General features: G+C 45.2%; 1 protein-coding gene across 2 annotated transcripts; it reads right to left on the reverse strand.

Annotated features, from left to right (window-relative positions):
- Positions 1-391: 391 nt before the first annotated feature.
- On the reverse strand, positions 392-23,006 carry LOC123061270 (CBL-interacting protein kinase 8). Of its 2 annotated transcripts, XM_044484291.1 has the most exons (15): positions 22,678-23,006; positions 20,829-20,891; positions 20,649-20,720; positions 20,105-20,212; positions 19,947-20,021; positions 19,807-19,860; positions 16,259-16,384; positions 15,506-15,595; positions 13,619-13,741; positions 12,407-12,520; positions 2,414-2,530; positions 1,540-1,596; positions 1,372-1,446; positions 675-818; positions 392-533 (listed from the first exon to the last, which is right to left on the reverse strand). In XM_044484291.1, exons 1-14 carry the CDS (start codon positions 22,855-22,857, stop codon positions 723-725), a joined length of 1,350 nt encoding a protein of 449 aa, XP_044340226.1. In that variant the 5' UTR covers positions 22,858-23,006; the 3' UTR covers positions 392-533; positions 675-722. The 2 variants fall into 2 exon arrangements, with proteins under 2 accessions (XP_044340226.1, XP_044340225.1); XM_044484290.1 differs by having other exon boundaries at positions 392-818; positions 22,678-23,005.
- Between the last annotated feature and the right edge of the window lie 376 nt (positions 23,007-23,382).

Below are 23,382 nucleotides of genomic sequence, written 5' to 3' on the forward strand. Positions count from 1 at the left end.
GGATGTGTGATGGAGGAAGCTTTAGCTCTCAAATTCGGTCTAACACTAACGCAAAGGGCGGGATGCAATCGCCTTGTTATAAATTTGGATAATATGAAGGTGATTAAAACTATGAATGATGGAGGACAGTCGGCGGGCACGGCAGCAGCAATCTTCGATGATTGTTATCATTATGCTGTGATTTCGTTATTGCTAAATTTGAGCAATGTAATAGGAAAGCAAACAAAGTAGCTCATGAGTTTGCTAGACTAGCTAAATTTTCTTTGACTTCCGATTAGTTTGAGAAGCCTTTAAATGAAATTGCAACGATCCTCACAACGATGTACTACTTATCACAAATGAATAAAACCTGAGTTTTTGAAAAAAAAAAAACTCCCCGAACAAACCCGGAGACAAGTGAAGTACAGTTTGTTTGACACATTTCTGTACATGAAAACTGACATGTCCGAACTACTAGATGGACCTCTTTGTACAAGCAGACTCGACTAGTCGTAGTATACAATCATGGCACTAAACACAATCTCCCCCTCCCTCTGTAAACAAATATAAGACGTTTTAGGTCAGGGTAGTATATAACTAAAAGATCATAGATCAATTATGATAAACTGCACTAGTACACTCATTAGCCAAGCCCGTGATGTACGTAACCCAAACGAAACAGCAATACGCAATACCTGCAGCAAACCCACATGGTTACAGTTAAATTGTAATAGGTGCATAAGTTAGCGCTTCGATAGCCGGGATGTCCTAGATTTTCCCTTCTCAGCAGAAACTTTCCAGATGATATCATCTAATTTGGAGCAGTAGTTGTTTACGAACTGCAACAATAAAAACAATTCCATAGTTAGTTGTGCGTGCCCAGCAAAACCAACAGCAAATTGCGTTTAGCAGATTTACAATTTTCCGAAAGATAATATGACAAATAAGCAGCTACATCTGGCTACTACAAACATCACTATGTACTCCCTCCGTTCCGAATTACTTGTCGCAGGTATGGATGTATCTAGATGTATTTTAGTTCTAGATACATCAATTTCTGCGACGAGTAATTTGGAACGGAGGAAGTACTCCCTCCGTTCCTAAATGTAAGTCTTTGTAGAGATTCCACTAGGTGGACTAGATACGGAACAAAATGAATGAATCCACACTTAAAATACATCTATATACATCCGTATGTAGTTCATAGTAGAATCTCTACAAAGACTTATATTTAGGAACGGAGGAAGTATATTTTAGTCAACGTCCTTCTTAACAACTGCTCATTAGGATCTTCATCTTTTATTCTAGACTAGAAAGTTGCCTCATACAGAAAGTAATAATATAAGGTGTGCCAGTTGCAGGAATATGCAAAAAAGAATAATATGTCTTGACCTTATTATACTCTGAAGTTTCTCCAGCAGATCTCTCTAGTTCCACCATAAAGATTGATGGGGCAACTTCAAAAATCTAAAACCAGAGCAAAATCAGATGAAGTAAAAGGATGAGAAAACTATACAGCTAGAACAAGAGATATAAATGACTGCATAGGGCAAGACTCACTTGAAGCATAATTGTGAGATGGCTAGTCTTGTTCGCATTTGGACCTTCCACCCTCATCTGTACATATTAATAGTGAAACTACTTATAAGCGATAAAAACATGTCACAACAGTAATCGAAACTCATTAGCAATACAGGAGTACATGTTAAATGCAAATCCAGAAAGAAAAAAAATTAAGACCTTCAGTATGTTATTTGGGAACAAATAGAGTGCATAATATTATCAGATTAAATATAAATAATCGTAATGAAATAAAAAAGATCCAAGTCTGCAATGTTCAGGAAATCATTAACCGGTAACTGCTTGGTTGGCTGGCGAGCAAGGGATTAATAGACGAGCCGGCCAGTTAATCGGCCGATAAACCGGTTAATCGGTGACCCACCGAGCGGGGATTAATCGGCTAGTTAACTGATTTATCGGCCGGTATTTTGAACAATGCAAGTCTGTTTACTCATATTGAGAAAAATAAGTTGCTCCCCATTTCACACTATAGGGCATGTTTTGACTGTCCAAATTAATGCTTTCACTAATACTCCCTCAGTATCAAAATATAAGCGTTTTTGTCAAAAAACGTCTTATATTTTGATACAGAGGGAGTAAGTATTAGAAAATGTGAGGGCTAGTTTATATAAATTGATACCATTGGATTTGTATTCGAAAGCACATGTTGTCATTAAGATTTTGTAACCAGTAAGTAGGCAGAATTTATGGTCAAAGTTTCAAGTGGGCACCACAAGATACGCCTTATATTTGATACAAGGGAAAGTATATGCTAACCATTATAAAATGAATAGAAAACCCAGTTGTCTGTTAAGATCTCAAGTCAGAAGGTTGCTAATATGCATGACAGAACAGACTGGACAGCAAACCTTACCTTATAATTGCGAATATGTGTCTTCAACCCCATGGATTGAGCAACAACCTCCATACTTGACAATATAACATTTGCTGGTTTGCGTGATAAAAATCTATTTTGAAGCTTGCCATAGTCCTGCAGAGCAAACAGAAACAATTATTAGGTCTGACAAATGTTCGTAAATCTATAACTACCCAAATATCAGAACCATGGGCATGTCAACAATGATTATACCAGACCAGATTTCTCGAAATCATAAGAGTATTGTCCAAACATACAGCAAAATTTATATCTGAACTGCATATAGGAATTTTTTTCTTGAGAAAACGCAAAAAGATTTTTGCATTTCTTTGTATTGAAAAGATAGGGTTTAGAGACTCACGGATACTTCCAAAACAGTTGCAGGTGCCAATGATACCAATGCAGGTGATGCTACCGAACTCAAGTGGGAGTTCGACGAGGACCTTGGTCGTTACTATTAGAGTTATAATATAAGTCATGTACCCCTTTGTATTTATCCCGTTGTATAAGAGGTTTCCTGCATATGTTCCACACATGTACATGTATACAAGTTGCTTTCCTAACATGGTATTAGAGCATAGGTTCTTTTTCGCACGCGCAACTCGTGCTCTTCCCGATCCAATATTCTGCACAGCCGCCGGCGCTGTTCCTCCTACCCGTAGCTGCTCTGTTCCCTGCTGAAGGCAGTCTCGCTCGATCAATCTCGGCTTGCGCGAGACCGCTTGATCTCGGCTGCTCTTGTTCCTACGCGAGGCTGCTCGATCTCGGCTTACGCAAGCCCATCCGCCGCTCGATCCCAGTCGCCCACCCCGATCCAGTTGACCGTGCCCGCCCCGATCTGGTCGCCAGCGCCCGCCCGATCCGGTCGTCAGCGCCCGCCCCGACCCAGTTGCTCGCGCGCACCCCGCGATCCAGTCGCCCGTAGACGCTACTCCCTGCTCGTGCCCTGATTCCGCTGCTGGTGGTCTGCTGTTCCAGATTCTGCTGATTTGGGATCTCAAAAAAAAATGTCTGCTGCATCGGGTTATGTTGCTGTCCCTCGCTGTCCGGTGATCTTCGATGGTACTAACTACACCGAGTTCACTGGCTTCATGCGCATTCACATGCGTGGCATCCGTCTCTGGGGTGTTCTTTCTGGCAAGGTCTGCTGTCCGCCACGTCCGGTTCCTCCGATGGCTCCTATTCCGCCGACTCCACCGGTTCTTCCTCCGGATGCTAATCAGACCGCCAAGGATGCGACTAAGCTTGCTGATGAGGCTGCTGATCGTGCTTATGATGAGAGGGTTTTGGCTTATGAGGAGGCTCTTCAGACGTATCATGGTGCTCTGTCTATTTACACCCAGTGGCTTGATGATGATGCTCGTGCTGCAGCTGTTCTCACTGCTAGTGTTGCCTCAGTTTGCTTCTGAGTTTCTGGGTCTTCCTACTGTCGTTGAGATGTGGACCCGTCTTCGTCAGCGCTATCAGCCCTCTGGTGATGCCTTATACCTTTCTGTGGTCTGTCAGGAGCATGCTCTTCAGCAGGGTGACTCTACTGTTGATGACTTCTATGCACAGAGTTCTGCTATCTGGCGCCAGCTTGATTCTCTCCGCAGTGCTGGTTGTCGTACCTGCCCCTGTTGCCAGGCTGTCCAGGCCAATTTGGAGTTTCATCGCGTCTATGAGTTCCTGTCTCGGCTCCGTAAGGAGTTTGAGCCCCGGCGTGCTCAGTTGTTTGCTCGTGGCCGTATTTCTCTCATGGAGGCGCTTTCTGAGATTCGTGCTGAGGAGACTCGCTTACGTGGTGCTGGTTTGCTGGAGGGTCCCTCTGTGCTCGTTACTCGTGCTCCTACGCCACCTGCTGCACCGACCCCTTCTCGCTCGAGTGCTCCGCCGCTCTTGCCCACTCCTTCTGGAGGCTCAGGTCGCCCCCATCCACATTGCGACTATTGCAACAATGATGGTCATCTTGAGTCTCAGTGCTACACGAAGAAGAAACACCTGCGCAAGGCGCGATCATCATCCTCAGGGACTTCGTCATCTACCTCGGCAGCTTCAGCCATTGCTTTGACTGAGCAGGATATTCTGAGACTTAAGCGTCTGCTCGCGGCTTCAGGTTCTTCCTCGACGGGTACTGCTGGTTCTGTGACTGATGCTTCCCGCACTGAGCAATCACCCTCTACACAGTCAGGTACATCCCCAAGGGTTCTGGACTCTGGAGCTTCTTTTCATGTCTTCTCATTCTTCCACTTTGTCCTCTCTTCGATCACTGGATTCTCCTGTTCATGTCTTCACTGCTGATGGTACTTCACTTTCTGTTGCTACTAGAGGCAATCTTACCACTCCTTATTCTGTTCCTGATGTTGCTCATGTTCCTCGACTTACCATGAATCTGTTTTCTGCTGGTCAACTTACTGATTCTGGTTGTCGCGTCATCCTTGACGTTGACTCTTGTTCTGTCCAGGACCGTCGCACGCACACTCTGGTTGGGGCTGGCCCTCGCCGCCGTGATTCTCAGGGTCTTTGGGAGTTGGACTGGCTTCATGTTCCTTCCGCTGCCACCACCATCGCCAGTTCTTCCGTTTCTGTCGCCTCCGTTACTGGTTCCTTCCAGCAGTGGCATCATCGACTTGGTCATCTGTGTGGTTCTCGGTTGTCTTCTTTAGTTCGTCGAGGTCTTCTGGGGTCTGTCTCAGGAGATGTCTCTTTAGAGTGTCAGGGTTGTCGTCTTGGCAAGCAGATTCAGTTACCATATTCACATAGTGAGTCAGTGTCCAAGCGTCCTTTCGATTTAGTCCATTCTGATGTATGGGGTCCGGCCCCTTTCGCTTCGAAAGGTGGTCATAAATACTATATTATTTTCATAGATGATTTCTCTCGTTACACATGGCTTTATTTCATGACTTCTCGTTCTGAGGTGTTGTCTATTTATAAGCGTTTTGCTGCCATGGTTCATACTCAGTTCTCTTCACCCATTCGTGTTTTTCGTGCTGACTCAGCTGGCGAGTATATCTCTAAGATGTTGCGTGGTGTTCTTGCTGAGCAAGGGACTCTCTCTCAATTCTCTTGTCCTGGTGCTCATGCTCAGAATGGTGTGGCTGAGCGAAAGCATCGACATCTTCTTGAGACGGCTCGTGCATTGATGATTGCTGCCTCTCTCCCGCCTCATTTTTGGGCTGAGGCCGTCTCCACATCCACCTATCTTATCAATATACAGCCTTCCGCTGATCTACAAGGTGGTGTTCCTTTCGAGCGACTTTTTGATCGTTCTCCCGATTATTCGATGCTTCGCTCGTTTGGTTCTGTTTGCTATGTTCTTCTTGCCCCTCGCGAACGCACCAAACTGACCGCTCAGTCTGTTGAGTGTGTCTTCTTAGGCTACAGTGATGAGCATAAGGGCTATCGTTGTTGGGATCCTATCGGTCGTCGGATGCGTATCTCTCGAGACGTGACTTTTGATGAGTCTCGTCCCTTCTACCCACGCCCATCTTCCTCGACTTTTTCAATGCAGGATATCTCTTTCCTCACTTTTTCTGACTCACCTATCACCCCCGTCGAGCATGTACCTCTCCGTTCCACTTCCTCTCCTTCTCCACCTCTAGTTGATTTGCAGCCACCATCCTCCCCGGTCTCCTCGCCTAGCATGTCACCGGGTTCTCCACCTTCATCTCCGGTGACTTCCTCCCCGATCTCCTCTCCCAGCATGTCACCGGATTCTACACCTTCATCTCCGGTGACTTCTTCGTCGCCACCCCCCGATTCTACCTTGACGATTCCTCCTTCTATTATTCCATCTTTTCCTCAGCATTACACTCGTCGTCCACGACCAGTCGATGCCTCTGTGGATGAGTCGTCATCTTCCTCTCAACCTACTTATGGCTTGCGTTCTCGTCCTCGTCCGCCTGTTGATCGCTTTGGATTTCCCACCGCTGGTGCTGCTGTTCTTGAGCCGACTTCTTACCGTCAGGTTGTTGTTCATCCTGAATGGCAGTTTGCGATGGCAGAGGAGATTGCTGCTCTTGAACGCACTGGTACCTGGGATCTTGTTTCTCTTCCTCCCGGAGTCCTTCCGATCACTTGTAAGTGGGTCTACAAGGTTAAGACTCGCTCTGATGGTTCTCTTGAGCGTCACAAAGCTCGTCTTATGGCTCGTGGTTTTCAGCAGGAGCACGGTCGTGATTATGACGAGACTTTTGCTCCTGTGGCCCATATGACCACTGTTCGTACACTTCTTGCCGTTGCCTCTGCACGCCACTGGTCTATATCTCAGCTTGATGTTAAGAATGCCTTTCTTAATGGTGAGCTGCGTGAGGAGGTGTACATGCAGCCACCACCTGGGTATTCTGTTCCTGATGGCATGGTATGTCGTCTTCGTCGCTCTCTCTATGGCCTTAAGCAAGCCCCCCGCGCCTGGTTTGAGCGCTTTGCCTCTGTGATCACTGCTGCTGGTTTTTCAGCAAGTGCTCATGATCCAGCATTGTTTATTCACCTTTCTCCTCGTGGTCGGACTCTTCTTCTTCTCTATGTTGATGACATGATCATCACGGGGGATGACCCCGAGTATATTGCCTTTGTAAAGGCCCGTCTTAGTGAGCAGTTTCTTATGTCTGATCTTGGACCTCTTCGCTACTTTCTTGGGATTGAAGTCTCTTCTACCTCTGATGGCTTTTTTATATCCCAGGAAAAGTATATCCAGGATCTTCTTGCTCGTGCTGCTCTTACTGACGAGCGCGTTGTTGAGACTCCTATGGAGCTCAATGTTCACCTCCGTGCTACTGATGGTGATCCTCTCCCTGACCCGACGCGTTATCGTCATCTTGTTGGCAGTCTTGTCTATCTAGCTGTCACTCGTCCGGACATCTCTTATCCGGTTCATATTCTGAGTCAGTTTGTCTCTGCTCCCACCTCGGTTCACTATAGTCATCTCCTTCGTGTTCTCCGCTATCTTCGAGGCACGATCTCTCACCGTCTATTCTTTCCTCGCTCCAGTTCTTTACAGCTTCAGGCCTATTCGGATGCTACGTGGGCTAGTGATCCTTCAGATCGCCGTTCACTTTCTGCTTACTGTGTTTTTCTTGGTGGTTCTCTCATTGCCTGGAAGACGAAGAAACAGCTTGCAGTTTCCCGTTCGAGTGCCGAGGCTGAGTTGCGAGCAATGGCTCTTTTGACGGCAGAGGTGACTTGGTTACGGTGGTTACTTCAGGATTTTGGTGTTTCTGTCACTACACCGACTCTGCTCTTATCTGACAGTACAGGTGCTATCAGCATTGCGCGCGATCCTGTGAAGCATGAGCTCACCAAGCATATTGGTGTTGATGCTTTCTATGTGCGCGCTGGTGTGCAGGATCAGATTATTGCTCTTCAGTATGTGCCTTCCGAGTTACAGTTGGCGGATTTCCTGACGAAGGCCCAGACTAGAGCACAACATGGCTTTTATCTCTCCAAACTCAGTGTTGTTCATCCACCAAGAGTTTGAGGGGGGGTGTTAGAGTTATAATATAAGTCATGTACCCCTTTGTATTTATCCCGTTGTATAAGGGGTTTTCTGCATATGTTCCACACCTGTACATGTATATATATCGGCCTATGGCCTCATGGGAATACAAGTTGCTTTCCTAACAGTTACTACGTGTCTTTTCCTGATGATCAGTAGTGGTGCCCAGTTGGGACGATCGGGGATCTAGCAGTTGGGTTTATCTTCTTTCATTTGTTTGTCCGTAGTCGGACTATGAGTGTACTCTGATGATGTATGACTTATTTGAATATTGTGTGACGTGGCGATTGTAAGCCAACTCTATTTATCCCTTTCTTGTTCATTACATGGGATGTTGTGAAGATGACCCTTCTTGCGACAAAACCACTATGCGGTTATGCCTCTAAGTCGTGCCTCGACACGTGGGAGCTATAGCCACATCGTGGGCGTTACAAGTTGGTATCAGAGAGGATCTGCAGTTAGCTCTCGTGCTTCTTGAGCCTACTAAGTTTGATCAATTCTATAACATGACCCTCAAGCAAAAAGGTGCTCAGCTCAAGTGTGAGACTTCTAAGAAGAGAATCAGGGATGCAGTTCAGTCTTCTTCTTCCCCACAAGTGGCAGCTAAGCAACAGAAGTTCTGGCTTCCTCCTCCATTTCGTCAGCCCTACCAGCAGAAGAACAAAGGTGGTCATGGATCTTCCCACCCACCCAACCCAGGCTATCAGTACAAGTCTCAGACTCAAGCTCCAAGGTCAAGTGCTCCTTATCATCGTCCGCTCTCAAAAGTTACTTGCAACAAGTCTCAGCAGAAAGGTCACTATGCGAACAAGTGCTTCAACCAAATGCGCCTTCCGCCTCCTCCTCCTATGAGGTCTTCAAGCAGTGCGGTGGTCAAGCATAATCTCAAGTCTGCAAGGGTGAACATGATGAATGCAGCTCAATCAGAGGATTCTTCAGAAGTGATCATGGGTAATCTTCCAGTTAATGATATTCCTGCAAAAGTCTTATTTAATACTGGTGCATCTATTTCATTTATATCAAGACCTTTTGCATCCATGCACAATTTGCATATTGTCGATCTGCCTAAGCCGATAGCGGTTTCCTCTCCGGGTTTGTTCATGAATACCAAAATGATGGCTCCGGATGTTTCTATCAAGATGGGCAACTATAAATTTCTGTCTTCTCCAATGGTTCTTGGCGACTCTGATATTGATCTAATTCTCGGGATGGACTGGCTTTCTAAGCACAAGGCTCAACTTGATTGTGCTGCCAGGGAGATTCAATTGACACACTCTTTTGATGATGTGATTATCTATGCTGCTCGAGATGAAACTATTCGATTATTTTCTCTCAATGAGAAGGGCGAGCTAGACGCAATCTCTCAGATTCTAGTCGTTTGTGAGTACCAAGACGTCTTTCCAAAAGAGCTTCCTGGAATGTCTCCTCACCGGCCAGTTGAATTCGTTATTGATCTTGAGCCTGGTACTGAACCCATTTGCAAGCGTCCATACAAGCTTGGACCAAAGGAGCTGAAGGAATTGAAGAAACAGCTCAATGAACAAGAGCGTCTGGGTTTGATCAGACCGAGTTCATCTTCGTGGGGTTGTGGGGTTCTTTTTGTCCAGAAGAAGGATGGCACGGACCGACTTTGCGTCGACTACCGGCCATTGAACAAGAAGACAATCAAGAACAAGTATCCTCTTCCCGACATCAATGAGTTATTCGAGCAACTTAAAAGTGCTAAAGTATTCTCCAAGCTTGATCTCCGTATGGGTTATCATCAGATTCGCATTCGTGAACAAGATATTCCCAAGACAGCATTTAGAACAAGCTTTAGTTCTTATGAATATACTGTCATGTCTTTCGGCCTTGTCAATGCTCCTCCAACGTTCTCTCGCATGATGAACTTCATCTTCAACCCTTACACAAATGAATTCGTCCTGGTGTATCTTGATGATATCTTGTTACAATCCTCCTAGGAGGTACAGAACTGATGATGATAGATGGGTAATCAGTGCACGTCCCAAGTCTGGGGGATGATGTCGCGAAGGCCAGCAGCTCCCGCCTTGGCCCAGAGCGACGCCTCTTCCTTGATCTTCACAACGAGGTCTTGCGCCGAAGGCAGGGCGCCCTCAAAGACGCAACTGTTGCGGTGTTTCCAGATCATCCTAGGGGATAGCAAGGCCATGGAGGCCAGGCCTTTGCGCATGGACTGCGGCGTCCCTTGCCTGGCAGTGTGCCACCAGTCCAGGAGGGAAGGTCCATAGAGTGGTGGCGTGCATGGCATGCTTAGCCAAGCGATGATGTCATGCCAAACTTGCCTGGAGAAGGGGCATCGAAGGAGCAGATGGTCCATCGTCTCGGGGTCCTGGCAGCACAGGAGGCAAGGGTCATGGTGCTGCAGCCCACGGCGTGCCAAGCGGTCGGCGGTCCAGCACCGGTCCTGGTCAGCGAGCCAGTGGAAGAAGCGTACCCGGGGCGGTGCCCAACTCTTCCATATGTATTTCCAGGACTCGCTGCATATAGGAATTATCTCTACTTGGACGGCAACAGCTTCATTAGTTCGACTATCAAAACTTCAATAGATATGGACAAGTGTGCTCAATACTATTGGTACTCTTAGTTTCCTTTATTTGGACAATTTTTTCTTGCCTTTCTCTTTTTGTAGTAAAACATTGCAAACACTACTATGGTCTGTAAAATACAAACAGGTTTGAATTTCACAGCATATAGTTATTATGACTGTGTCACTTTCACCCTGTTCTACACATTACATTGCACATTAATTATCATAATTCAGATTATGGGAACTTGTGATAATGAATTATACTGGCAGGAGCATACAATTTTTGACCAACCTGACAGAAAAAATATCATCATATGCTATGGTTTCTATTGCTCTTTCTTGATGTCAATTTGGAGATTTTTCTTCTATTTTTTCATGAATTTCATGAATGGGAATATGAAATTTCTGTCACACCAAAACAAACAGATTTAGAAAAAACCTGGAAATTTATTTGTACACTTTAATACCATCAAAAACTTGTGATGTTCGGTTCTAACACATTTTTTGAGAGAAAAAACTTAAGGGGAGGCCCTGACAGCAACTTCTGTTCTTTTAGATTCCTTCGGATTCTGCTACCATCTTTCCTGTTATTCTCTTTCTCCAAAAATTGAGTACTGGAAATGAAAAAAAAACTTATCCAATTTTCTTAAACTGGTTTGCACTGAAATTTATCCTAGATTGAATCATCAAGTCCTGCTATCCTATCGCTGAGCAGCAGGCCTTCAATCCATGCCATTCCTGCTGCCAGTTTCTGTCCACTGCTCACCTCATGGTCATGGAGGGGAGACACGGCACGGAGGACAGCTGCTGCTTCATGCTTGGAACTCCAGCGCCAGGCTGCTTGACTCGTTTGCTTGGATCCATGGTTGTGCTGCTGCTATGGCTTGGTTTCGTTTCTCATGATCTTATTTTCAATCTGAGATAGGGAAGTTTTCATAAAGATAGAGAGACTGGGAGAACGACGAGGATTGTGCATTTTGAGTCTTGGGAGAAACTTTTTTCTCTGCTGGCAAAAACCAAAATGATAATGAACACCTTTTGTTCATGCAATACCGCAGCCATACATTGGACTCCTGGTAAAATCGGGGACGGCAGCTAGGATTTGGGGGGGGGGGGGGGGCATCACATAGTCTTGTGACGACAGTCGCCAGCGGCGCAGTTGGGTGAGAGCTGTAGGCTACGCAGATGACAAGGAGGAGGTGTGTGCAATGGTAGCTCAGTGAGCCGACTGTGGTGGCTGTGGCGGTGCAGTGGACAAGAAAGCATGGGGTCTAGCTATGAGAAGAATACACTGTTCCTAAGGTCTGTAGAGGTTAGAAGATGGCGACATGGGAAGAGGCGGTGCAACCGTTTTAGGGCGCAAGCATAGGCAACACAGGACTGATGACGGGGTGGGACCTCCGTTAGTATGAATTAGCGGATAGTAAAAACTTAACTTTGGAGAATTTGGATGCAAAATGGGAAGAAGTGAGCCTACAAATATTGTTGTGTTTTTTTTAAACCTGTGATATGTCGGTGTCATAGAGCCAATATTCCGTTGGAATAACAGCCAGTCCTAGAGTGAGAGTCTGGGAGACCTATAACTTCAAGCGAATATTAAACTCATACCTGTTATTCATCAAATGGATGGACTAACACTTTTCCTTATAGTTAAAGGTAATTTCAACCAAATGGGTTATAAATTGTACTATGCATAGAATATAGGGAGGTTTAAACTATTACAAATTACTCCCTCCGTCCCAAAATATAAGAACGTTTTTAACACTAGTATAGTGTCAAAAACGTTCTTATATTTTGGGACAGAGGGAGTACAACAGTAGATCAAATATTCACTCAACATCTCAAGAACAAACCAAGTTTCACTCTTCACGTATTACTCACTTTTAATATTGTTAAAATAAAGTGCATTTGGCAATTCAGATGATTTCTTCATGAAAACATTCGGCATCACAAGTGGCTTGCATAATACCTGTCGGCGATCAAATAGGGCCGAAAGGTTCAACCCTTGAGATAGAATAATTAGATCGAATGCATTGAGCGTCAAAGGGCCTGCTTCATCGTCAAAAGTATGTTCATTGTCCTCCTAAAATGACAAATATGAAGACAAGAAAAATTACAAGAACTGCAAGTACAAAGTACACCAGAGTTAATTTAACATATTGGCTAATTTTTATGTACTATATGAATGGTTGCTAGATGTTGGATTAAATTCATTTGCTCAAAACATTAATGGAACATAGTTTCATAAATCATCAAGTGTTATGACTAACAGGATATTTGATCGATTGAGAAGAGATCAAGGAAACATTTTCTTTTATGGAAATATAAATGTCAGCCCTTGATACCATGTTATGAAGGCAACTGGCACTTCCGTGAGGCCATATGCCAGTATACTTACACATACATGTGTGGTAAATATGCATGAAACCCCTTATACAACGGGGATACTACACAGCTAATATACAGAAAATGTATACATCTCTAACACTTACTAATCCAAGACAAATAAATACAGGTGTAAACCCTGACAGTTTCCATGACAAAAACATATCCACAAATTAATAGGTTACCTAATACTTATCAAAAGCATGGGCATGGCAATATGTATGTGCATCATGTAGATTTTAAGGGTTTTCAGGCTAGCTTATATTTACCGATCTAAGAATGAGCAAGGCAACATGTGTGTAAGTCGGCTTGCTCCATTTGGCTTAAAATAAGTCTTTCGATAAGCAATCCCAAGCTGAAGGTCAATATGTGCCTGTTAGGTCAAAGAGAGGGAAATCTGTGGTCTGTTTTTGGCTTATATCTCGATAATTGCGAAAGAACAAATACCAAAGAAACTAAAGTATCGAATACAGTGAATATGTGGAAGTACAATGGGTAAGTTTTTTTTAGTACATGGGTACTAAGTACTGAGAGAAAAGAACTCGTACAAATCACTGGTGAGGAAAGCAAAATGTAGTTTACATATCCAGAACACCACAACATATTTCTACGAGTAAGGATTGGAGGGTGGAGGCCATAAATTGTCCTTATTCCTTAAGCCTTAATGTCACGTCAGTGTTCTAATTTTGCGAGGGATATAGCTGAAACCAAGTGCTGAGCACTGTATTATACAAATATACATGCGATGCCTTCCTTCCAAATGAATTCTAGGAATATGGTGAATAGAATTATATACCTCAGGATCATCAAAAGCTGCATTAACATCATCGAGATTTACTTCTTCATTTTCTACTTCCCTGGCAGGTTCATAATTTTTCTTAAACCATTCATCCTTTCTGATCTCTTTTATCCTGATTCGCTGTTCCAATTCAGAAACATAGTAAGTCAAGAATACACTAACAAAGATAGTAACTACACACATATGGAACGTCCTTGCATGTTAGGGATATCATAACTAATATTCACTGAATTATATTTGTTGTTCTTTGTACAGCTCATAGCAGCTACTTCAAGTCTTCAACATACAATAAATAATTTCTTTTGCAGAAGGAAACTAACGGGAGGTATGAATTAACAAAGTCAAGGTGACATGTGAACCCAGCCAGTTTGTTTTCAAACAGATGCCTTAAACCGATCAACTGACCATGACCAGTGTCACACAGCCAGGATTATGCCATTCACCAAGTAAAATCCTAACCTTACAAAATGAACGACGGGTTATGTCAGTAAATGGTAGTACATTTAACTAAGGACCCGTCTGGATCAGAGCCAGGGGCTGCCCGACCAAAAAATTGGCATTGACCAGAACGATCGTTTCTGTTTGGATAAGCTCCAAAAATTTGGCTCTCCCAAGGCCCTTCAGCTCTCTACGTTGTATTCGTGGCCAAAATATTGGAGAGGCGCTGGCTGACTGAATCCTGCGCCAGTTTTTTGGCTTGCCGATGGTTCACCTCTAGTATTGACTTTGGCTTATGAGATGAGTACTTGGTGGCTCAAAGAGGCACCTCTCGTATTGACTTTGCCTGTTTGTGTGTTCCTCTTGTGATTTCCCCTTGTTTCCCTCTTGTTCTTCATCTTCATCCTTGAATCCACCTCCAGATCATGAAGATTGGGCCACCCCTATGGTTTGCCCTGTATAACACTAGACCCAGGACTCCTAGTATGCGTCCAAGAGCTGTGACGACATCCTGTTTCAGGGAACGGTTGGTTCGAGCTCCTGGAAGCTGAACTATAAGTCTTGGCTCCCCAAGGGTCAAGTTCTTCACGTGCCTCACGTGCTGGACAGCCAAGCACCAGGCACGTCGAGGCCTGCAACACGCGCTACGTTGCGTGCTCTGTGATCAATTGGAGGAAATGATGGCCCATATCCTCACCGGATGCTCCTTCGCACGCACGGTGTGGCACGAGGCGCTTGACTGCACTCGACGGTGTGCCATTCCGATAAGCTGGGCGGATTCGTGGACTGGTAGCATCAAACATGTCATTCTGTCCAGACCTGCACGTGTAAGAGCACTTCTTCGGCCATCACGTTGGTGACATGGTGCATCTTGAAGCATCGCAACGCCATCATCTTTGATAGTGATCAACTCAGCTTGCCTTACCTCCTCGGCGCGATCAAATCAGAGCCCAGACAATGGGCGATGGAGGGCCCCGAAGGGTCTTGCGGCTTTGTTACCGGATGAGGTGGTGTCTAGCGGCTAGGGGCGCCGTGTTGTAAACCGGGTGTGCCCTTCTTTGGGCTTGTACAAATTCTTGATAACAATGCATCAAAACACAAAGCTTTTGCATTTTCTTGAAAAAAAGAGATCAGATAAATATGAGATGTTGTCGATGACAGGTTTGTTGGTATTCAGAGTGATCTTCTTTGGCATGTTTTTTATAGTACTTTGTTGGTTTTTGGTTTTTTCCCTTTTGTTGGAAAGACCTTTGTTTGGTGACTTTGCAATAAAGGATGTAATAAGTTGGGTTGTATGCATCTGAACATGCAGAGGATGGGGGTAAAGCTTCCATTATCTAAAAAATATGAGATGCTGTCAATTGCTAACAAAACTTTAAAGCAAAATATAAACCATTTAAGAAATCAATACAATGTTAGACTAAATAATTGTAGAACTTCACTTACTGTATCTGGGCTAGGATCCAGAATTCTGCGTATCAGTGACTTAGCACCACTTGGAAACACAGCTGGGAATGAATATTCTGCGCTCTCAATCTGCATTAGGAAAAACAGACTAATATACAGAAAATACACTTTCCATAAAAACGCCGTGTCTAAGAAAATAACTGTTCTCGCCACCAAGAACACATATGCCATTGACCAATTAGTGCACAAATCGTGTACTCCCTCCGTCCCAAAATAAGTGTCGCTGATTGGATACAAAGTTGTACCAAATCAACGACACTTATTTTGGGACGGAGGGAGTAATAAATATCTACATACAACTCTGCCACAGGCCCCCACAGGTGATAGAAAAAGCTCTGAATACAAGTTTATAGAATCTCTACTAGACTACAAATGTTATATTTCCCTTGCAGCTAACAAATTAACAAAGTATAAGAATCGCTATGGTCGCTAGGTCATTATATTACCAAATTCTATGATGCTTGACTACTAACACATATAGTACTTACATCAACTAATCAATATATACACACCTAGTATGTTTGGTTATTTTGTGGTGGCTGGATCACATAACTTGCAAGACAAACCAAATGACATTACTCTTATATGTCAAATACTAGTGTAACTTTGCATATGATAACAACAAAGTTTCAAATGGTTGACCACACGGATCTCAGAACGACCTATATTCAGATACCGCGAGGAGGGAGGTTGACTTCTAGTAAAGTGGTCATGAGCTTATAAGAAACAAACCTTCCCATAAAGGGTAGTCAAATCTACTTCATCGAAGGGAAGATAACCTGCCAACAGGACATATAGAATAACTCCACATGACCATGTATCAGCAAGTGCTCCATCATATCCTTTATGACTAAGAACCTGTTTCATAAGATAAATTAGAATTCTGCATCACAGTTAACACAATATTTGGCAGGTAAATGCATCAGTAGCTATACCTGACAAAGAATAAGAACAATTAATTTATACAAAGAAAATAACAGATAGCTATAAGAACAATAGCTACAACAAAGCCTTTTGTCCCAAGCAAGTTGGGGTAGGCGGGGACATCACCCGGCCCCCCCTTTCCGAGTGAAACATGTGCAAAGGTAAGCTCCTCCTCGGCGAAACTTCCTAGTAATCTTCCAGCCACTCTGATCACCCTAGTTGTTTAGTTGTCCCGTCCCCCCGTCCCCCCCTGTGGATAAATTTGGAAATTTGGTGTACAAACCGAACAGAAACCTATGAGAACCCAAAAGAGAAGAGAGAAAGTCCTATCAAGAGCCAAATCCCTGGGTACACCAAACCTTTAAGTCTCTTGTCACCGCCTCGTCCAAAGTCAACTTTGGTCTCCCCCCTCCCCCCCTTCTAGTATTTTCGCTACTCTTTAGAAATACAGCTATTCACTGGTGCTTCTGCAAGCCTCCGTTGGATATGTCCAAACTACCTTAGTCGGTGTTGAACAAGCTTCTCTTCAATCGGTGCCACCCCTACCTTATTACATATTCCCTCATTCCTAATTCGGCCCTTTATTGTACGGCCGCACATCCACCTTAGCATGCGCATCTTAGTGGCACTCATTTGTTGGATGTGTGGTCTCTTAGTAGGCCAACACTCAGCTCCAAATAGCATCACAGGTCTGATCGTCGTCCTATAGAACTTACCTTTTAGCTTTTGTGTGACCTTGTCACAAAGGATGCCACATGCATGCCGCCACGATAGGTACTGGTTGCATGTTTCTAAAAGATTAGCAACCCAATCATTTGTGAGTCAACTTAAGTATAACTAGATAACTATGCAATGGTACAAGTTCAAACTTCAAAATTGGACAATGGAACACTAAATTAAAATATAACAATCATCTCATGTTGGTTGTTTTGGAGACAATTTCATTGACTGGTGGGGTAGTCGGCCATTGACCCCATTTCACCGTTGCTAAGGAAGGGCTTATCCTCATTGACAATGTTGACAGCATGGTGGGTTTGAGAGCAAAGAAATGAGCTAGCTGACAAAGTTCTCACCCACCCACTCCCCCCCCCCTCCTCTCCCCCTCCTCTAGCGCCCCCACAGGCGGCAGGGGAGGAACCCTAGCCGTCGGCCGCCTCTCCACCTCCCCTCCCCTCTCCGCCAGAGGGCGTGCCCGAGCGAAGCCCGGCCAGCGCCGGCGGCGGCGGGGATTCTCACCCCCTTGTGCGGCTGGGGCTGGCGCGGGCCAGCGCGGTCGGATCAGGGCACTGCGGAGCGCGGGACGCGGCAGCGGCAGCTCTGCGGGTGGTGCGGGGCTCTCCGGCGAGCGCGGTGGGCTGCGACGAGGTGGCCGTGCCTGGGGTTTGGATGTGGTGCCTCGGTCGGAGCTGTCTGCGGGCGGCCACCTTTGCCGGGGCCTTCCTGCCTGGTGGAGGTGGGAGATGGTGGCGTGTAATGGTGGTCGGGGACGGCGGTTGCGTCTTTGGAGGCGGCTCGGCCAGATCTGGCGTCTCAGCGGCGTGGGCCTCGGGAGGCTTGGGCTGCGGGCGGCCGCCTCGACCAGAGCCATGTCGGCTGGTTGGGCTGCCCGCGCAGTAGCGGCGGTTGCCCCCCCCCCCTACCTGATGCTTGGGGTGCTTGGAGCTGCGGTTGGAGGCGGGCCCGGAGGGTGGAGCACGATGGCTCGACGCTCTTCGTCTTTGGCTGGCCATGGTGGCAGGGGCGCTCCGGGGGGTTGGCAAAGGTGCCTCCAGGTCTTGCTGTTGCCAGGGGTGGCGATGGTGGCCTAGCCCCGGTTCAAGAAATGGCGAGGTGGCTGCGGCGTGCCCGACAGCCGCCGGTGGCTTCCCCCTGTCCTGTTCCGACCGGTTGGGTCCCATTCTTGCCCAAAGGGCGCGCCTTTCTGGCGGCAGCTTCGATGGTCCGTGTGGAAGGAGGTGGGGTGGTCTTGGATGCCAGGGCGGCGTCTCTGGTGGTGGAAGCCCGGTGCTCGTGGGCGGAGGCCGTGGCTCAGGTGTTGCCCGGTGGCCATGGTCGTGTGGGCGGCATGGTGGCCGGGGATGACGATCGGTGGTGGTGGTGCGGCTTCCGTACCTATGCCGAGGGCAGTGAGCGTGGGCCGGGGTGAAAACCCGCTGTCTTCGGGCAGGCCGGCGGCGGCGAGTTCGTCCCCTTCTTGAAGGCGTCACCACGGTCCTCATTGCCCGTCGTGTTCCTCCAGGGGAAACCCTGACCCTCGGTTCGAGCGGTGGCGGCACTCTGGTGTCGTAACCTTCCTGAAGGCGCCGCCTTGGAGCTCACGGTTCATCGTCTGCAGCTTCGTCTCCTCGCGGTGGCATGTTCACGGTGGAGGACCCTGGTAGCTCTTGTAGTGGCTGGGTGTGGTGTTGCTGCGCCTAGTGCCTATGTATCCAGCCTTGGGTGTTGTGCGTGAGTTGAGGTGGCGTGTGTTTGTATCAGATTGTGGTCGGTTGTTGCTTTATATATAAAGCGGGGCGAAAGCCTTTTTCGGTAAAGCAGAGAAACGCCGATGTCTTCAATGGTGAGAGGCCCAACATCACTTCGCTGCTCGACACCATCCAAGCGGAGGCAGATTCATGGGCTAGAGAAGGGGCGGGCGGCCTCCAGGAGACCAGGACTAACTACTGGCGGAGCTTAGTGTGTGCACGCGCGCAATTGTGCGTGGGTGTGTGTGTGCTCCCCCTCCTTATATACCACATAGATGAAGTTGTTATACCTCTGTCATTTTGGGTGTAATTCATTGATAATTACTCCCTTCGTACACTAATATAAGAGCGTTTAGATCACTACTTTAGTGATCTAAACACTCTTATATTAGTTTACAGAGGGAGTACTAGATACCCCAGAGTGAGTTCCATGAAAAGTTACATTTGAGACCACATATTTTATATTTTTTTACACGTAAACTGCATTTTTATACATAAAAACAGTATACTGCATAAATTAAGGGCTTCGACGATATTTTTTCGTGAAACTTGTATTGAGGTATATTCAGAATGATAAAGAGGTATAATACATTTGTTTAAGAGGTATATTTGAATGTGGGAGTACATACTCCCAGGAGTACATATATTTCTAACTTTCAATGCATTCAGACTCAAAGCTTGAAAGAAAGACAGCAAATCCATGATAAAGGGACTTCACCAAGTACCTAGTAGGATTTGATATCCAAACCAACAAAATTTACTAAAAATGCCTTATATTTCGGTAGAGGTAGTAGTAGTAAAGGTAAATCTTAAATCCACTGCTTTCTTGCAGTGGACAGGTTTAGTGATGTCTAACTAGAGAACTCAAACCATGTTAGTCAGATGAAGTACCTCTGGGGCAACATAGTTTGGGGTTCCACAGGTAGTACGTAGAAGGGCAGCTCCCTGCATGTGACCAACTAAGCAAGTCAAGAATCAAACTAAAATGAGTAATGCATTATGCATCTACAGAACTTCAGAAAGGTATACACCTGTGCAGGCCATGCACTGAGTCCAAAGTCTGAAATTTTAAGATTTCCTTGGGAATCAAGGAGAAGATTTTCAGGCTGCATACAACATGCAGAATAAGTCCAACAGGCCCACAAATTCTGAACTACAGAACACCTCATTTTTCACTTTCAATGACCACCTTTAGATCTCGATGGTAGACTCCTTTGCTGTGGCAAAAATCAACACCATCAATAAGCTGCTGAAAGTATTTACGTGCATCCGCTTCACTGAGTCTCCCATGACGAATCTGAAAATTGTTGTTTTATAGAGCTGTTAGGTTCCCATTCACATCAACAATCTTAGCAAATAGATGAAGTGAAGACACTAAGTGACCCGATTCAAATTTAAGTAACAGAAGTAACCATCATCATGAGCAGCATATAACCACATGCATTCTAGCAAATACCCAAAACGTGGACAACCTAGGGGGAAAATGTGTCGTCTTGCTAGTGTTTAATAATTCAAGGTATTTCACCCCTTTCTACACATACTTCTTACTTAAGCAAAATGCTCAGAAACAATAGAATGAAGTTTCAAAAATCATGTTTGTACATCCCAGAAGGACCGAGCCAGAGAAATCCAAGCAACACACCTAAGAGTTAGTTCAATTTTCATAGGTCGATTTGAAGTCAAGACTGACAAAGTGACAATGAGAAGTATCACTGAGAAGAGTGGGGTCTTACAATTTTGTCAAATAGTTCACCACCAGTGATGAACTCCAAGATTATAAATATCTTCTTTCGGCTCGCCAAAACCTGCACATAACAGAATAGCACGTAATGACCCTGCTGGTACTCAAAGAAATACAACGGAAAAAAAGATCAACAATTCAAACAGCTATCAGAAAGAAGCAGATATCGTACCTCATGTAATCTGACCACATTGGGATGCCTCACAAGCTTCATTATGGATATCTCTCTCTTGATCTGCATACAATAATCATGTGAGATTAAATCTCACCCTCATAAAATAAATGGTGCTCATTCAATTAACTTATGCAGCTAATACTGTTTTCCTCCTCATAATCACAAACTTAGGACCATTACAATAAAAAGGTGGGGAGAAATGTTTCCATGCACGTGGACACCAAAATATGAAAATAGATGAGCAAATCAAAAATGCATCGAAGTTTACCAGGAAAAGAGTTAAATGAAATGCCTCAAACCCTTGACAAATCGGGAAGGAACTCCTCAGCCAGAGAATATAAGGACCGGCTATGGTCAGATTGAACATCTCCTCCGTCCACCGCTTTCTAGCAAGGCAAACACCAACCAATTCGTAGAAACTACTGATTGCGGATTAAAAGTCAAAATAGATGTGCCCACGAGTCATTCACTCCAAGAGCATTTGGAAGGAACGACAGAGGCAGAGAGCACCAAATTGTTGGCCAACAAACCCAATCCAGACAAAACAGAACTCCCACGCCCAATTCTTCGTGAATTCCCATTCCCTCCAACCAAACTGGTGACTTTATATCTCATAACCCCTAAATTCCCATTCCCTAGCGTGTTTGGTAACTTTCGGGTTGGGACTGGGAATGGGAATTTAGAGGGGGGTGGGGGAGTTGTGATGAGATTAGACATGGGAAGTTTTATTTTATTCCTAGTCCCTTGTTTGGTATTGGATGAGTATTACACGTGGGAATTTAAGAGAGGTGTTTATTCCCTCGTTTGGTTAGGGGGAATTCATGGGGACTTAGCCGAGAGATGGCAATATAAGTTATGATGAAGGGACGGAATGTTCTGTGTAAATAAATTCTCACCCCCTCCCCTGTTAATAAAATCGAGGGAGTTGAACTCTAAACTTCAACACCCAATCCCTCCTAAACTCATATTCCCTCCAATCAAACGGGTGCCTTTATCTTACAGCATGTTTGGCAATATTTGGGAAGGGGAATGGGAGTTTAGAGTAGGGAGTTGTACTGAGACTAGACATGGGATGAGTCATTTTATTCCCAATCCTCTGTTTGGCACGTGATAGGAATTATGTACGAGAATTTGAGGAGAAACTGTATTCTCTTTTTTGGTTGAATTGACCAGGGACCAGACAAGGGAAGTTAATGTAAGTTATGATGAATGGTTAAGATTGACTTACTAAAACAATTCCCTTCCCACTTACCGAAATATGCTTTCGCCCCGCTTTATATATACTCCCTCCGTCCGCGAATAAGTGTACATCTAGCTTTTGCTCTAAGTCAAAGTTTTAAATTTTTGACCAACTTTATAGAAAATAGTAGTAACATATATGACATCAAATTGATATATTATGAAAGTACATTTCAAAACGAATCCAGTGATACTAATTTGGTGCCATAAATGCTTTTACTCTTTCCTAGAAAGGTGGTCAAAGTATTAAAACTTTGACTTAAGACAAAAGCTAGATGTACACTTATTCGCGGACGGAGGGAGTATATATATAAAATGTTTTGCTAAAGCAACCGCCGCAAGACAAACAACGTTCATAGAGGATACAAACTCACGCCTCCACCGTTAATAAAACGATGGGAGTTGGAGTCTCAAGTCTCATGACTATTCCCTTATGAATTCCCAATCCTCCCAACCAAACAAAAGATTTGAAGTCTCCTGCCCCTTCAATTGTCATTCCCTAGCTCTAATTACCCCCAAGAACCCCTAAATTCCGATTCCCACTTTCTAATTACCTCCAACCAAGAGATGGAATCTAATCGAAGCAGAAAACTGAAACCCTCCTCACCTGATCCACCATCTTGTGCTTGAGGATGGAGGAGCGATCGAGCACCTTCATGGCGACGCTCTCCCCTGTCTCCGTGTTCTGCGCGAACTTGACCTTGGCGAACGTCCCCTCCCCGATGGTCCGCCCCACCTCGTACTTGCCCACCCGCCGCAGCGCCCCTCCCCCTCCTCCCCCAACCATCTCTCCCTCTCCTCTCCCTCTCAGGTTGGTCTCGGTATTGGCCGGTGGGTGACTCGCGAGGAGTTCAAAAAGGTAGTTGCAGCTTTGGAGTCGTACTGCGGCTGCGGGGGCTCTCAAGTGCTCAGCTCGACAGCGCCATTCAATGAATTATTTAATGAGATTCGGCACCGCAGCAAGCGACCGTGTGTGCCGCCCGGTTTAAATGGGACGGGTAGGTATGTGTATGTAAGGTGCAATTGTGGCTGAAAAAAAAAACTCACAGACACCTTTTTGGATGGAGTTAGTTTAGGGTTGGTCATGAGGTAGAAACTAACTCTAACCTCTTGAGTATTCAAACAAGATTGCGTTGTTGTTGTTGATGCTACTGTTCTTCTACGTATATCTAGACATTATCAGAAAATTAAGGTAACATTCTTCCTTGTTGCTATGTAGTCTAGGATTGCATATTTAGACATTAAATACAATGCATGTTGCTATGTAGCCTCGGATATATTACATATTGCCCTAGTTAACCTAACGATAAAT

Source organism: Triticum aestivum, chromosome 3A (assembly GCF_018294505.1).
Source record: "Triticum aestivum cultivar Chinese Spring chromosome 3A, IWGSC CS RefSeq v2.1, whole genome shotgun sequence".
Taxonomy (NCBI): Eukaryota; Viridiplantae; Streptophyta; class Magnoliopsida; order Poales; family Poaceae; genus Triticum; species Triticum aestivum.

Coding starts and splice junctions, on each gene's coding strand:
- LOC123061270 (XM_044484291.1), bottom strand. CDS start 22,857: ATGGTTGGGGGAGGAGGGGGAGGGGCGCTGCGGCGGGTGGGCAAGTAC. Junction 20,022..20,104: donor TCTACCATCGAGATCTAAAG/GTGGTCATTGAA, acceptor TGTTGTATGCAG/CCTGAAAATCTTCTCCTTGA. Junction 15,596..16,258: donor TGACTACCCTTTATGGGAAG/GTTTGTTTCTTA, acceptor TTCCTAATGCAG/ATTGAGAGCGCAGAATATTC.